At 35.6% G+C, this 16,051-nt stretch overlaps 1 protein-coding gene across 4 annotated transcripts in view; it reads left to right on the top strand.

Annotated features, from left to right (window-relative positions):
- KMT2E (lysine methyltransferase 2E) overlaps positions 1 to 14,698 on the top strand; it is an 89,438-nt gene extending 74,740 nt beyond the window's left edge. For 3 of the 4 annotated variants that reach the window (XM_027838504.1, XM_027838503.1, XM_027838507.1), the window contains 12 exons: positions 2,708 to 2,872; positions 3,274 to 3,582; positions 4,808 to 5,062; positions 5,174 to 5,318; positions 5,785 to 6,038; positions 6,590 to 6,646; positions 6,777 to 7,343; positions 8,314 to 8,615; positions 10,942 to 11,030; positions 11,134 to 11,259; positions 11,439 to 11,536; positions 12,750 to 14,698. In XM_027838504.1, coding sequence (XP_027694305.1) covers positions 2,708 to 2,872; positions 3,274 to 3,582; positions 4,808 to 5,062; positions 5,174 to 5,318; positions 5,785 to 6,038; positions 6,590 to 6,646; positions 6,777 to 7,343; positions 8,314 to 8,615; positions 10,942 to 11,030; positions 11,134 to 11,259; positions 11,439 to 11,536; positions 12,750 to 14,246 — 3,864 coding nt within the window. In that variant the 3' untranslated portion in view covers positions 14,247 to 14,698. The remainder of the gene's footprint in view (positions 1 to 2,707; positions 2,873 to 3,273; positions 3,583 to 4,807; positions 5,063 to 5,173; positions 5,319 to 5,784; positions 6,039 to 6,589; positions 6,647 to 6,776; positions 7,344 to 8,313; positions 8,616 to 10,941; positions 11,031 to 11,133; positions 11,260 to 11,438; positions 11,537 to 12,749) is intronic. The other variant, XM_027838505.1, reaches the window with a different exon arrangement.
- The last annotated feature ends 1,353 nt before the right edge of the window (positions 14,699 to 16,051 follow it).

Genomic DNA, 16,051 nt, shown 5'->3' with positions numbered 1-16,051 from the left:
ACTAGGCACTGAAGTTTATCTTGCTTTTTTCTCTTCACCCCCAGAATTTTTTTTCCTTATGCTTACCCATCCTGTCCTTTCTTGGTTTATGGGTCTGCTCCATTTGTGGAGGTTCACTCTTTTTCATCTGGCATTTGGGTAATTTATTTCTAGATAAATTTTCTACCAGCTAGTACAAAGGATGATTACAGTTCACCTTTCTCTGGAAGGATATGGTTTGTTTCCCTCATTCTTTTTCATTTGAAAGGATAATAAGCAGGAGTTTTGCCTTTCAAGCTCACTAATAAAAGTGATATATATATGAATGCTGTGTCTTCTGGTCTCTATGGATTTCAACAGTATTATAGAATTGAAAGAAAAGGTAGTTGATGCATCCATAGTACAGAGAGTTGGAAAGCAGGTAGGATATACAGGGCTTTAAGGAACAAGTTAGGAAATGAAAAGCTACCTTTTTTATGAGCTTTTATTTCTGATATCCTGTTCATACCATTCTTCTTCTAGAAATGCTCCTATTATATGTGTCATATAGGTTAATGAACAGTTTATCCTCATTTTTCAAAAAGTAAATTTACTACTGAAGGGAAAGTTACTGTCTATCATGACATACTCCTCATCTGAAGAACAGAGCAATATCCTATTCTACCAGATTTCCACAGCACAGAGAGGCAAAGGGTTGAGGGGTGGAGATTAGAATCTAATTATTGAAGCCTCAACATAAGTTGAGTAATCATAGTAATCAGTAGGAGCCTTGAGATCCAGACCTTCAGTAGTAAGGGAGATTGCAGAGTAATCAAATGTTGAAATTCTTTTCTTTGTCATGCCAGTAACACAGAGAGGAAAAAGTAGTAAGGGATTGGAACCTCAAGTCTTGATTTGTATTTACTGAGGCCTGGTGTCTGATGCAACACCCATCTTTGTTTTTGGTTGATGACTTTCTTTGCCAAAGTCAAACTTAAGTACTTGCTATATGCTAGGCAGTATGCTAAGCACTTTAAAATTATTATATCATTTGATCCTCATGAACAACTCTTCGAGGTTGGTGCTGTTATTATCCCTATTTTACAGTTGAGGAAACTGAAGCAGACAGATTAAATTACTTTTCCAGGGAGCTTTTTTTTGGGGGGGGGGGGGGGCCTAGGCAAAGGTGGTTAAGTGACTTGCCCAGGGTCACACAGCTAGTGAATGTTATGTGTCTGAGGCCACATGTGAACTCGGATCCTCCTGACACCAGGGCCGGTGCTCTATCCATTGCGCCACCTAGCTGCCCCTAGGTAGTGAATATCTTGAGGCCACATTTGAACTCAGGTCTTTCTGACTCCAGGCCTAGCACTCTATATCCAGTGTGCCACCTCACTGCCTACTAGAAAAGGCTTTGCCCTAAAGCAAAGAGCAGATAGATGCTTAAAGTGAGAACTACCTGCATGGAATTTCTTGAATTATTTTTACCTTTCCAAAATACAGCTGGGCAATTTTTTTTAACCTAGCCTTTGGAAGGCAACAGAGAGAGGCACTTCTAGCTGAATTCTCAGTGTTTTGGGAAGAAGATTATGAAGTATATATAGAACTGTGTTACACAACTCTACCTGGATATTTTGCTGGTATTTCAAGCTCTAAAACCCTTCCTCAGTTGCCAAATTCAGAATATCTTTTGTATTTAGCCCTTTATTTTTACATGTATTAAAATCATCCTACTTAAGGATTTTTCTCCTCAAACACCAGTGTACCCTGATACATTCATATTTTACCCTGAGTAAATTTTCCTGAGTGATTTTCCAATGGCCATAATAAACCTTCAGTATTTCTCAAACAAAGCTCCAGATCTTGATGTGATCTACTTCAAAGGTATCTTTCTGTTCTTTTTGTGCACTTACATATCCTGAATTTCAGCAAAACTGGATGTGCTTCTTACTCTAATCTTTGTTTTGGTCTTTGTTTTTCTCATCTCTTTTCTCGGAATGGTTCCCCCACCCCCCCAGAAAAATCATTCTCTTAAAAAAAGGCAAAATTCAAGTGGCACCAACTCTGTAGAAGCCTTCCTTTACAACTTTTCTTGCTCAGTCTTTCCCACCCCTAGCTGAAAGTGATATCCATCTTCAAGTTTCTCATAGCGTATTACTTGGACCTCCCATTGATAGTGAACTACACTCTCATTTGTACTAGAATTATTTGTCTTTTCCCCCATATTAGATTGTAAGTTCCTTTAGGGCAGGGTCTGTGTCTTTCTTTGATACTTTTGCCCATAGTAATTAGATACTGAATAAATACTAGTTAAATTGATTAGAGTAGTGTTTTTCAAATAAAATATTCCTGTGATGGATGTATGGATGTATAACTTGGCTGTACAAAAATTAAGTGATTTGGTTGTATAAATAGGATGTCTCTTTGCAATTTAAACTTATGGTATACAGTTTTAAAATACTATTTGGTATGTATATAATTCAAAGCTACTTTTTTTTTTATATTCTCAGCAGTCTTTCATTTACATTTTTAGAAACAGATTTGTTAGAATGACTATTAAAAAATACTTTTGAGAATATGTTTATGGTCTTCTGGAGTCAGGGGATATAGATTTGTCAGTATTGTCATAGTGGTTTATTGTACCTAAGGAACATTTAGATTTCTTTGACATAGACCTGACTGGAAGCGATATTATGGTTTTACCTCTATTACAAGGTTTATTAAAAGATTGTCCTATTTGGTTACCTAGACAAGAGAAGAAAGGAAAATGGAAGCTATTCTGCAAGCCTTTGCCCGACTTGAGAAGAGAGAGAAAAGAAGGGAACAAGCTTTGGAACGAATCAGCACAGCAAAAACAGAAATTAAAACAGAATGTAAAGATACACAGACTGTCAATGATGCTGAAGTTGTTCAGGTATATATTCCTTCAGTTTAATTTTCAGTTTGTTTTATGACTTCACCCTTGCAGTTAAATTTTAAGAATTTTGATTTGCCTTAAAAAGAAAAACAATTAAAATCAGATACCCTTAGTTATATTCAATAGCACCAGGTAGTTCCATGCCAAAAAATATCAGATGCAGATATATAATAATCATTTTTTCTATGATGAATATTGTATTTCCCTTTTTATCTAAATTATTATGCCTGCCTTCATAAAAAACTCAAAAATTTTATTGTCTGCTTTTTTGTATTTATTGCAAATGGTATTGTCTACCTTAATAACTTAATAGAAAAATGTTTGTTTTCCATAATGCCACATGCATAATGCAGTATGCATAATGCCAAAAATGCCAGTTATGGTTTGTATCTTAATAGGAAACAACAAAGGAAGAAACTGCCAGCAAGCCTACCCCTGCCAAAGTAAATAGAGCTAAGCAGAGAAAAAGCTTTTCTCGTAGTAGAACTCACATTGGACAGCAACGCCGGCGACACAGAACCGTTAGCATGTGTTCAGATATCCAGCCATCTTCTCCTGATGTAGAAGTTACTTCACAACCAAATGAAACTGAGAACACTGCACTTGCAGCAGAGCCTGAAACTGAAACTGCCATAGCAGAAATAGTTACTGAGACTGAAGTTCCAGCACTTAATAAATGTCCTCCAAAGTATCCCAAAACAAAAAAGGTACAATTTGCTTTAAAAAAGAACAAAAAACAAAAACAGAATTATAGTTTGTGTATCCTTTGAATTTGTGTCACCCTATAAATGAGAATAACAAAAATTATGATTGACAGACCCACTTCAGGGAAGCTGCAAACTAAGCTGTTTTTTAAAAAACCATTATCCATAAGAATCTAATATTATTTACAACTTTATTAAAATATTTGGAAGATTGTATTTGATACTAGGTTTAAAATTATAGTCACAGTTGATTGCTCCATTTAAGACTGAGAAAATAGGGGCAGCTAGATGGCGCAATGGATAGAACACCAGCCCTGAAGTCAGGAGGACCTGAGTTCAAATCTGGCCTCAGACCAAACACTTGACACTTACTAGCTGTGTGACCCTGGGCAAGTCAGTTAACCCCAATTGCCTAAAAAAACAAACAAAAACAAACAAGAAAAAAAAGACTGAGAAAATAGCTAAGTACCATTTTAATGTATTTTGGAAGAACATTGTAGCATAGCATTTTTCTCAGTCACTTCTGAAACTACATTTTAATGTAAGTATTGTAGAAATACAAGCACTTTTCCTGGATTTCTCATCTTTGGGGATTTTGTATGGCCTAAATTCTGCCATGTATGTTGAGATTTGTTTTGGAGAAGATAAGCATCAAAAGAAATCTGTAAGTTAGTATACAGTGAATATTAAATAAGCTTACTAAATGTATTGGGAGGTAATGATTAGATTCTTGGAGAAAAGAAAATTGTGTGAAGGAAAATTTGGAAATCTTTTTTCTTCTAGAGTAGTAAAAATTAGATAAAATTTAGTGTTGTAGTATTTTATCTAAAAAATTTTAAAACTTACATCTGTAGTATTTAAAAATGGTTTATGAGAAAGTAAGCTTTAGATGAAGCCACCCTCCCCCTAATTTTTAACTATTGCAACATAATGAAAATTCCATTTCCACATCAAGCTACAGCTTAAATAGAAGGTATAATTTATTTTAACTCATAATTCTTGTAATATGTTAAACTGTTTCTGGGAAAAGTCTGTATGCTAATGCAGTATGTTTTCATTTCAGAGTTGTAAGAAAGTGGAATGAACAACTGATTATCTTAGTTTAATGATTATATTTAGTTTTGGGTATAAAGTTTCATTTGGTTAGTATAATATTTTAGTTACTAAAGCACCTTAGAATTCTAAAACTCTAGACATCTTTCCTCATTCATCTTTTTCTTTTATTTAGCACTTAGTCAATGAATGGTTAAGCGAGAAGAACGAGAAGACAGGAAAATCTTCAGAGAGCCTTTCAGAAAGGCCTCTTCGAATAACTACAGATCCTGAAGTATTGGCTACACAACTCAACTCTTTACCAGGCCTTACTTACAGCCCCCATGTGTATTCTACTCCCAAGCACTATATTAGGTTTACTTCACCGTTCCTTTCAGAAAAAAGGAGAAGAAAAGAACCTACTGAAAATAGCTCTGGCTCATGCAAAAAGGTAAACTTTTCTTGGGATTAGCAGCATTGGAATAAACAACGTTCCATTCTGGTGCTTTTTCAGTTTGATCTACAGTACAGACTATATTAACTGTGGTTTTTGTTATTTTAGCGATGGTTGAAGCAAGCATTAGAAGAAGAAAATTCAGCAGTTATAGATAAATTTAGTTCATTATGCCAAGAAAGATCTAGAAGCCCTGCTGTGAATGGTGAAAATAAAAGTCCACTGTTACTCAATGATACCTGTTCACTTCCAGGTAAAGATACTTGTTTCTGTTATTAGTCTGGCATAAGTCAAGCATTGTACATCTCACTGACGTAAGCATAATTCTAATTTTTTTAAAAATTATAACTTTTGCACAAATTTCTATTTTGAAGAATTTGCTAAGACTCAGTGGCTTTTGAACTATCAACTCACCCACTGGGCAAATTATTTAAAATAGTATAATTTAGGCATAACTTGTCAGTGTAGTTTGTATTTACATTAAACTTCAAACTTCAATTTTATTAGCAACATCTATACTCTGAAGAAAATTGTTTCATATTAAGTACAGTTTTTAATTGCTTGGAATACTGTGCTTTTGGGATATCAAAATTTAGCTCTGATAACAATTTCAGTTTTTAAAGAAGATGTGAGTAGTATATCACTATTACAGAATAAGATATTTTTAGCTTAAAGCCAGTTGTGTTCTTTTCTAAAAATTGTTTTGTTTTTGATTACAGATCTAACTACCCCACTAAAAAAACGAAGACTATATCAGCTATTGGATTCTGCTTACTCCGAAACATCCACACCTACTCCTTCTCCATATGCTACTCCGACTCATGTGGATATCACTGCTACGGACCCATCATTATTTGCTACTCCTCCTAGAACAAAATCAGAAGATGAAACTTGCAGGAATGGTTATAAACCCATATATTCACCAGTTACTCCAGTAACTCCTGGTATACAGGGAAATGCTATGCACTTTGAGGTGAGAGAACACAAAAAAAGTTTTGATATTTTGCTTCATATACCTTTGCTTGCTACACAGTGTTTGGGAAAGTTGATCTCCAAATATCCTCTAAACTGTAGGAGTGCCTTTCTAAAAGATTTAAGTAAAAATAAGCATAGTTTTTAGAACAGTTTAATCAGTGGGAGTTATACACCACAAAAGAAAAGTTAGCTATGTACATTTTTTTAATCTGTATATACTTTAGGAAGCATCTTAAATTATGTTATAAAACTCTATCTTTTTATATTTGTAGCATACTGGAATTTCAATTTGTAAATGTTCATTTTAAACATCATTTCATTAATTTCTCTACAAACATACCAACTTTGATTCTGTTTTACATGATTAAATTATTAGCAATGTAAACAAATGATTTAATGCTAATAATAATAAAAAAAAAATCTGTATTCTTGGAAATGTTAAAACAGAAAGGTTATGCATTTGTATCCTGACTTAAACAAATTAGAACTGCTGTAACTATGGGATCTAGACTTGATTTCATTACTAATCATCCTCTTTTTTTTTTATAGAACATTTCCTCCCCAGAAAGTTCACCAGAAATTAAAAGACGAGTTTATAACCAGGAGGTAAATATTTTTAAAATAAGAAGCACTTAGTGGTGTTTACCTTAGATGTATAAATTCTAAAACTAAAAAAATTAAGCCATGGGCTGTGGATGCTGATATAATTTTGTTTTATTTTTCCTCCTTCAAATAGGGCTATGAGAGAACACCAACTATGTTGACAGTGGGTCCTTTTAGAAACTCTAATTTGACAGAAATGGGCCTGCAAGAAATAAAGACCATTGGGTATTCCAGCCCAAGAAATAGGACTGACATAACCAGGCAGTGCACGGGGGACAAGGAGTCAGTATCAGACCTACAGACTGGAGGGGATGCAGTGGAGCACACTGCTGTTCCTAAAACCTTGGAGACCGCCTCACAGGACAGGAGTGACTCTAACAGCCAGCTCGAACCTGCTCCCTGTGGAAGAAGCACGGTTTACTCTTCTTGGGTTAAAAGTCCTGAAAGAACAGGTGTGAACTTTTCCTCAGTGAATTCCAATTTAAGGGACTTAACACCTTCCCATCAGCTGGAGGTTGGAGGTGGTTTCCGAGTAAGTGAGCCAAAGTGCCTAGTGCAAGATGATTCCAGAGGCGTGTTCATGGAGACCTCTGTGTTCTGTTCTTCAGAAGATGGGCTCCCCCCAGGGTTTGGAAGGACAGTTAACGACAGCGCGATTGAGGGGAGTTGTACACCCCAGAATCCACCACAAAAGAAAAAGGTGAAAGCTTTTTCCATTATCTCTACCTACATCTCCTGAGCTTGTGTGTACTTTAAGAAGCCTTTAGATGACCATGAGAGGCTTGGTATCTTTTTATCTTTGAAGCTTACTGAGAATTTAATTTTTTCACATTAAAATTTGCATTGGTATATGGGAAGTGGAACAATTAGAACTACTACATGACCAAGGAATATAGTTTTGATAACAAAAAAAAATTTTTTTTAAGATTTTTAGATTTCAGATCTAGAATAATTTTATAATTCATTCCATCCAAGTAAATAAAAAGAACAAACTCCAAACAGGAAAGAATGAAGCAAAAATCATTGTACCATTAGAATGCCTGAACTACAAGGGCCCTTAGAGTTTATTCCTTTCTATAATTTGATACATAAAGAAGTTGAAACCCAGAGATATTAAATAACTTGCCTTAGGCTCAAAAAGCTAGTCAAAGAATTTTAAACCTACATTTCTTGATTTTCAGAACAATATCCTTTTTCTTTTTCCATATGGTAATAATTTAGTATGAAAGAGGCAGTAACATTGTAGCAGGAATGAGCATTGGATTAGACATTATCGTATCCCCTAGGATAGTCTCTGTTGTACAACTTAATGTGTAACCTTGAATTTTCTTTTCTGGAAAATGGGGATATCTGCCCTCTTCACAGAGTTGTGTGCATCTCTTAAATCTGTTCGTAAATAATTGCAAGTGTTGGCCTTAATTTGATCATGTTATTTGACTGGCTAGCATCCTGCTTGAGTTAAATTCCAGAGGTGGTTTTCCTACTTGGAAACAAAAGATTGCAAATTCTAAATGCACTACAACTATATAGATTCTATAGCAAACACTAAACGTACATTTTGCAGAAGCATATAATTTTCCTAATGTGAATGTAGAGACTCTTAGACTAATAATATATTGACTTTGACAAACAAAGCAAAAATGATTTATTTTTCTCTATTGTCATCTTAGGTGTCCTTATTAGAATACCGTAAGAGACAGCGGGAAGCTAGGAAAAGTGGCTCCAAAGCTGACAGTTTTTCTCTAGTTACTGTGTCACCTCATGCTACTGTGGGTGGAAACATGAGCAACAGCAGCAATACAAATGATGGATGTAGCAACAGTGGTGAAAATGGGGAGCAAGTAGACCACACTAGTAGCCTACCTTTACCATTGCCGACTGCTGTTTATAATGCTACTTCAGAAGAAATCAGCAATAACTGCCCAGTAAAAGAAACATCTTCTGGTGAAAAAAATGAACCAGAAGTTCAGTGGTAAGTGGATTGATTCATGGTCTAAGATTTTAAAACTTGAAAAGTACTAAAATACTAAAAAAACTACTTATACGAAGAAGTTAGTAATGCTAATTTAATTTTCAGAGAGATGGCAATCATGTAACGATGGGTATTTTGAAATGGAAATCCTATTTGCATATGGGGGAAATGAGAAATCACACTAGTTAATTGTGTTTCTTTTTCTAATCAAGTGAGAAATGTGGTTGTGCCCAGCACAAGAATGTCCAAAATATGTTCTTTTAGATGTTTTTTAAAAGGTCTTGGTTAATCTGAGTTTGAAACCACTTAATTCTGCAAATTTATTGGATGATTTTAATTAAGAGAATATACATAGGCTTTAGAGCCTTAGCATTCTAGTCCACTCCATCTTTTTGCAAATGCCATTAATTTCTTTTGCTGTGAGTTTTCTGTTCTGATTATTGTGGATCACATTATAAATATTATTTTCTATAAATTTTAGAGACACTTTCAGTTAGGCTAGGTCTTTCTGTACTATGTGGGAGCTGAAGGCATAAAACTCCATAGACTCCCAGCCTACCCTGAATAAACAAAGCTCTGAACAAATCAAGCTCTGGCTGTTTTAGGGAAAAGGATAAAGAAAGTTAGTGTTCATTGTAATTCTGCCAGAATGCTTTTCAGCCTATTTTCTTATTTCTCTTGGGCTACCAGCTTACAAATATATAGTAGGGATCTATTGATTCAGAAGAATCTACATCAAAAAAGCAATTTTTCATTAAGGAATTTTCTAAAGAAAAATATTAGCAGATTTTGTATCTAATTTTATTATATAATGCCAGATCTTCCATAGTAAATGAAGAGTGAACTCTTCCTCTTTAAGAGATGAAATAGTTTAAAAAAAAATTTTAACACACAACTTTTTATGTGGATCAAACTCTGTCTTTTAATGCTTGTCTTCTATTTTCAGTTCTCTAAATAAAATTTAGTAGACATTACCACAATCTAAATCAAAAAAAAAAATAAAACTGAACTTATTTGGCAGATAAAAGTAATCATTGCATTTTTATAATCAGTTTGCCACTTAAAATCCAACATAATATTACTGTCAAGTAATGCGACCTAAAAAAAATCTTAACTTACATTCTACTAATATATTATCTTGGGAAGCCATATACTTATTCCACTGTTGCTGGAATTACATTTGGAGACCTACCTTCAGAATCATTGTCCTCTTCCTTTGAGTATCCTCAGTGATGATAAATCTTCTTCCTTATTAAGTAGATTTGATTTCTATATAAACAGCCAAAAGTCAGTTGGAGTTGTTGGATAATATTATTTGGGGGGGGGGGGTAAAGGGAAGGGATAGAGAGTACAACTCAAGTTGATTCTGTGCCAAATTGAGTGCTAAAACAGAAGCTTCAAAACGGTAGTAAATGTGATTGAAATAGGTCCCACCTCAGGAAACTAATTTGAAGGCATCACATTTTTGGCTTTTTATTTCTGATTAGATTGGTTGGGGGTAGAGCTGATATAGAACCTGCTTTTGAAATGTAGGGCCTGGAGAAGATGGAGGAAATCTTCAAGGAATTTTTGAGTCTTGTATTTAATGCGCCTAACATAAATTATTGTGGGATAGTAGAGAGTCTGGATAGGGAAACAAGCACAAGTCATTTGGAGCCAATTGTGTTGACTTCTACCACTTTTTGTTTTTGTTTTTTAGAGAGGTGGGGGTTTGTATGTAAAGTGACTCTAAAGATAAGTGGGTTTAATTGTATAGCTTCATTATTTTGTTGACAATTCCTAAATATGGATAAAATTTCTTAAAGGATTTGTTTTTTCCTTAGGAAGTATAATCATGTTACAGAAAAAATGCTTTTAATTAGAGTTGAAATATTCTGTGAATCTAAAGATTGCCTGGGTTTCATTCTAAACAAACAATTCTGATATGATAGATTCTAAAACAGCTTTTTTGAAGAGTTGGCTACTATAGTAGTTTATAAAAGGAATACTGTTATGATTTTTAATCTTCCATTAAGTTATTCTTGGTGGCAAAATTGAATTCAACCAAGTGTTCCTGGTTTTACTCCTCTTTAAAAATGTCTCCCAAATGCTTTGGTTAGTTTCCCATTATTAGGAAGCTTTCTTCTTCTTCATGCATAGGAAATACTAACTGCAGCAAAGATAATAAGTAGATATTAACAACACAGAATTTCTGTGCCCAAGCACCATAAAAACTCTCATCGTATTCCATTGTTTGTCTGAGGTACGGATACACAATACAGTGCGCTTAAATACAGAATTGTGTAAAAGGTGAGAAACAAAATTCTTTCATTCTGGTATTTTAAAGGACTGCTTCAACTTCAGTGGAACAAGTAAGAGAGAGGAGCTATCAGAGAGCCTTACTTCTCAGTGATCATAGGAAAGACAGAGATAGTGGTAAGTTTCTTTGCTCTCCTACCTGGAAGTGAATTCAGCTAACCAGTGCATATCACAGTCTATAGCAGTTCTGATATTCTGTTTGGGTTTGCTTCATCTGTAGGGGGAGAATCACCTTGTTTCCCATGCTCACCGAACCATGTTCAGTCTTCACCTTCATCTCATTCAAATCACATTCCCCAGTTGCAACTTAAGGTCCCAGTCCCTTCTTTCAGTGAACTTATAGAAGGTCAGTAAGTGGATGACCTATCAATCACAGTTGTAGTTTTAAACAGCTTTTTAATCACTGAGAAGAAAATCTTTGTAAAAGTTGGTCTGAATAGTTGAATGTAAATTCCATTGTAGTGTTTGCAAAAGCACTGTTTATCATGTGATTTTACATTTTACTATGGTTTTTTTATTTTACAGACCCTGATCCTGAAAATCCAGAGCCCACAACCACAAATGAATGTCCATCCCCAGACACTTCTCAAAAGACTTGTAAAAGTCCTTCAAAAGTGAGCAAGGTAATAAATAACACAGCACCTTGGAACGTAGCAGTTCAGGAAAAATTGAAGTTGATTGGTATGCAGTTGTCTAGACTTGAGCTGTACCAGAATAATCAGTTTGTGAACATTGACCTGCTACCCCTTACATAGTTTGTGTTTCACTTACCTTATTCACCAAATAGTCTTTATTTTCTTTTGAAAACCCATTTGAGGATAAGAAGGGATAGGTTGGGAGCTCTTTATGATTTAATTTTGTTTGTTGTGAATATCAGTCAAGTCTTCATTAAGTCCTAGTGTAGAATGGAATGCTAATAGTTTAATTTGTCTCCAGAAGTAATTTGACATGATTCTTAATGTCAGAAATCAATGATTTCTCTAAATACCACTCTATTCCATCATTAAGTGAGGAGGATTTTTGCAAGTAACTAGAATGAGTGCAGGAGCTCTAAAAGTAAACATATACTTCAGATGAAGTAATTGTAAGTTCAGCAGGGAAACTTAATAAATTGGGGGGAAAGTTTTGGCGCTTTATGGACTCAGAAGTGATTTTCAGTGGTGAAACATTGATATTTTTCCCTGGTAGGACAAGTAAACCAGGTAGAAATACATTTCATTAAGTTTTGAGTAATTTACCTTAAATAATCATAGGGTATTTAATAATAATAAACTAGTTAACCCATACACTGTTTCCTAGTTTCAAAAAAAAATTGACTCAGATGTTTTTTGGGGGGCATAGTTTTCTAACTTATCCTCTGCATCACCACTATCTTACAAGAAAAGTTCTTGGAATGGGAGTGTAATTAAAGTATGCCTTACGGTGTACGTGCATTAGAATAGTTACCAGCAATACTACTGACAATACTATTGAACTGGAAAGAATAACAAGTCATTTGTATTTAGTTTAAACTTATTATTCAAAGAATTCCTAGGTAAGGTATAATTAAGGATATCAAGAAAATTATAACCATACAGTATTATCTTGTTTGTTTGTTTGTAAATAACTATTTAATGGGAGAGGGTTTAGAGAAATTTTTGAAAAATCTAGATCTGAAAACACCTGAAATTCTATAATTTTAAGTAGTCATGGCAAGTTTATCTATTTCCCAAAACAACAACTCTTGCACAAGTGTTGTATAATTTTCACGTTTTACTAAGGCCCCTTCTTCTCCGTTTTTAATATACATAAAATCAGTTTATAAATGTTCTATTGACTCATTCTTTTTTCATGTAGCCTTGTTCACCAGGTCCTACAGTTCCTGCCCAGTCACTTGGAAAGACACCCACAAAACCAGATTCTCAGTGGGAGATGGCAGTTAATACGCCCGAGACGGAGAATGCCAATCCTCAAAAGGCAGAGCTACAACAGAAGCAGCTGCCAAATGTCCAAGCACTTTCAAAGTCTCATTCTTCTCAGTCACATGTGCGTAGTTCAGCTGAGCAACTGTCACAAAAGCTTCCTTCTGCACCTCTGAAGTTGCATTGTCCCCCATCACCTCATGTAGAAAATCCGCCAAAGTCATCTACTCCTCTTACACCTGTACAGCATGGTTATCTTTCACCAAAGCCTCATGCGCAGCAGTTAGGATCTCCCTACAGGGCCCACCATTCTCAGTCACCTCAAGTTGGAACACCTCAAAGAGATTCTCACAGAAATTTTTATCCAACAGCACAGAGCCTTCAGTCCAATGCTCCACAGCCAGCTACTGGAGCATTATTTACACAGACACCTTCAGGACAATCTTCAGCAACTTACAGTCAATTTAACCAACAAAATTTGAACAGTACTGCACCACCTCCTCCCCCTCCTCCTCCTCCCTCCTCCTCATCTTACTATCAAAACCAGCAGCCCTCTGCAAACTTTCAGAGTTATAATCAATTAAAGGGTAGCCTTTCCCAACAAACTGTGTTTACACCTGGACCAAATCAAGCACTTCCTGGTACCACAAGTCAACAACCAGTTCCAGGACACCATGTAACTTCAGGGCATTTTTTGCCATCTCAGAACTCTACCATTCACCATCAAGCTTCAGCAGCTCCCCCCCCTCCCCCCCCACCGCCTGCTCCAGGACCACATCTTGTACAACAGCCAAGTTCCCATCAGCAGCACTCTGTAGCACATGTAGTAGGGCCCGTTCATGCAGTCGCCCCTGGTTCACATATTCATTCTCAAACTGCTGGGCACCATTTACCACCCCCGCCTCCTCCACCAGGCCCCGCACCTCATCACCATCCCCCCCATCCCACCCCAGGACACCAAGGTCTGCAAGCACAACACCAGCATGTAGTAAATACAGCTCCACCCCCACCCCCACCTCCACCTTCCAGTGTTTTGGCTTCTGGGCATCATGCATCATCGGCTCAAGCCTTACACCACCCCCCTCATCAAGGACCTCCACTTTTTCCTTCAAGTGCTCATCCAGCTGTACCATCATATCCCTCCCAAGCTACACATCATACACCCCTGGGACCTGGACCCCAGCACCAGCCTACTGGAACAGGACCACACTGTCCATTACCAGTCCAAGGTCCTCATCTCCAGCCACAAGGACCAAACAGTATTCCAACACCTACAGCTTCAGGGTTCTGTCCGCATCCTGGCTCTGTAACCCTGCCACATGGGGTTCAAGGACCTCAGCAGGCATCTCCAGTGCCTGGACAGATTCCAATTCACAGAGCACAGGTGCCACCAACATTTCAGAACAGTTACCATGGTTCAGGGTGGCATTAACAAGGACTCCTAAGACATTTTTAAAATGTTCTGTAAGATAAACTGTATATTTCATATGTACCTATTCATGGTACTTTTTAAAGCTTGTACATGAAACTTTGTATAAAAGCAAACACCAGTGCTCTTTCATTGTATTTTTTCCATTTTTTGCTTTTTAAAATTCCTGAAAAACGTGCTGTTAAACCAGTATTAGGTATCTTTTTTTTTGTAAGTGAACATTCCAGCTGTTTTTCTGGCAGTAGATTTGATGCTGCATAATCTTAAATTTTATTGTTGCAGTTAAATTCATTTAGTGAATGTTTTCTATATTACTTTTTATACATATGTAATAAGTACACAGCTAAGTGGTGGCACTAACAGGTTTTTTCCTCCCCATTCTGTCAACAGTTCTGTGTGTGCATCTAGGTAGAAAATGCAATACAGATTTTTATAGTTTGGTGTGGACTTGGCTCTTTTGTTTCATCGGTTATTTGCAGAAAAATGTAATTTAATGTATAGATTGTTTCTAATGTCTTCTGACAAGTTCTGTAAATACTGTATTTCTTTTGCGTGTAAAATTGCTGACAGCTTCTCATTTGATATAGTATTGTATATATGACAAGTCTCTTTTTGCAAAAATGTGTGATCTTTGTGAAAGTAGTACAGTATATGACATTTAAATTTTTTTAATATACTGTCACATTGCAGCACTGGTTGGGCATTTTAATTCATGTTAATAAATCACAGTTATGTCAGTTTTACCAAATTGTCCTGTACAGCCTTTAAAATAAGTGAGCACTACCTCAGATTTTAGCCAGCAGACAAGGATAGAAAACATTTTCTTTTTGTTTCCCTACTGTTTATGCAGTAGTAAGAGCCAGAGAAACTACTTGAAATACTCATGTAGGTTTACTCAGTGAAGCATCTTACAAGCATATAAAACTAGATCATTCCATTTTTGCATTTCACATAAGTCATATGTTGGCACAGTTACAAATGGAAAGTTCATACTAGACAGTTTAAGTTATAGTCTGAAACCCCAGTAATGTTTATTTGCTTGCACATTTAGCATATAGCTGTTATATTCTAGTGTAAAAGTAGATTTATTATTGCAACATAGGATAGTTACCTCTGAAGAAAAGTGACTACTGGGCTAGCAGACAGTCTGTCAAAATTTTCTCAAAACGATTTAGAAACAGATCCAACTCTGTTGTAAAGATAAAGTTATTTAAAAATGGAATTATTTGAGAAGTATAACTGATACCTTCTGTTATCAATTCTCAATTCCTTGGTCACTGAAATATATGAAAAATAACTGGTATTTCTGAAGAGAAAATTTTATAAGTGGCCATATATTTCCTTCTACGGCAGAGATAAAAAGGTGATAGCAATGGGATATGACAAAGCTATTGTTATTCTACCATTTAGTGTAATGACAGTTTTTTTTTTCTTCTCCTAAATGACCCTTTATTTAATTTTTTAACCTTAGTTTGTCATTGGAGAAAAACCTTTTCAAAATAAAGGTAAGCAAACATCTAAAAATCTACGTGTTAGATTTGGCAATATTATTTTTAACTTCTAAGTCATTTTCTGCCATGTTCTGCTCCTTTTAATATGAAAAGGTAGTCACTGGCTATAACTGTAACTAGTTATAGTAGTACTTCCATTTTTAAAATTCCTTTGGTAGTAGTGTAGTCAATAACGGTGGGTTGCAAAGATCTAATCTCTTGAGGCTTAGGCCAATTTTGTGATCTGGAGACAGGATGCGAGTGAAATTTCAGCCTCTGGATAACTTGGAATAAAGTTCTGGATTATGGTCTGGCCAT

This window comes from Vombatus ursinus, unplaced genomic scaffold (assembly GCF_900497805.2).
Source record: "Vombatus ursinus unplaced genomic scaffold, bare-nosed wombat genome assembly UNPS02014830.1, whole genome shotgun sequence".
Classification (NCBI taxonomy): Eukaryota; Metazoa; Chordata; class Mammalia; order Diprotodontia; family Vombatidae; genus Vombatus; species Vombatus ursinus.
The sequence above is the reverse complement of the archived record's forward strand: the minus strand, read 5'-3'. Positions and strand labels throughout refer to the sequence as shown.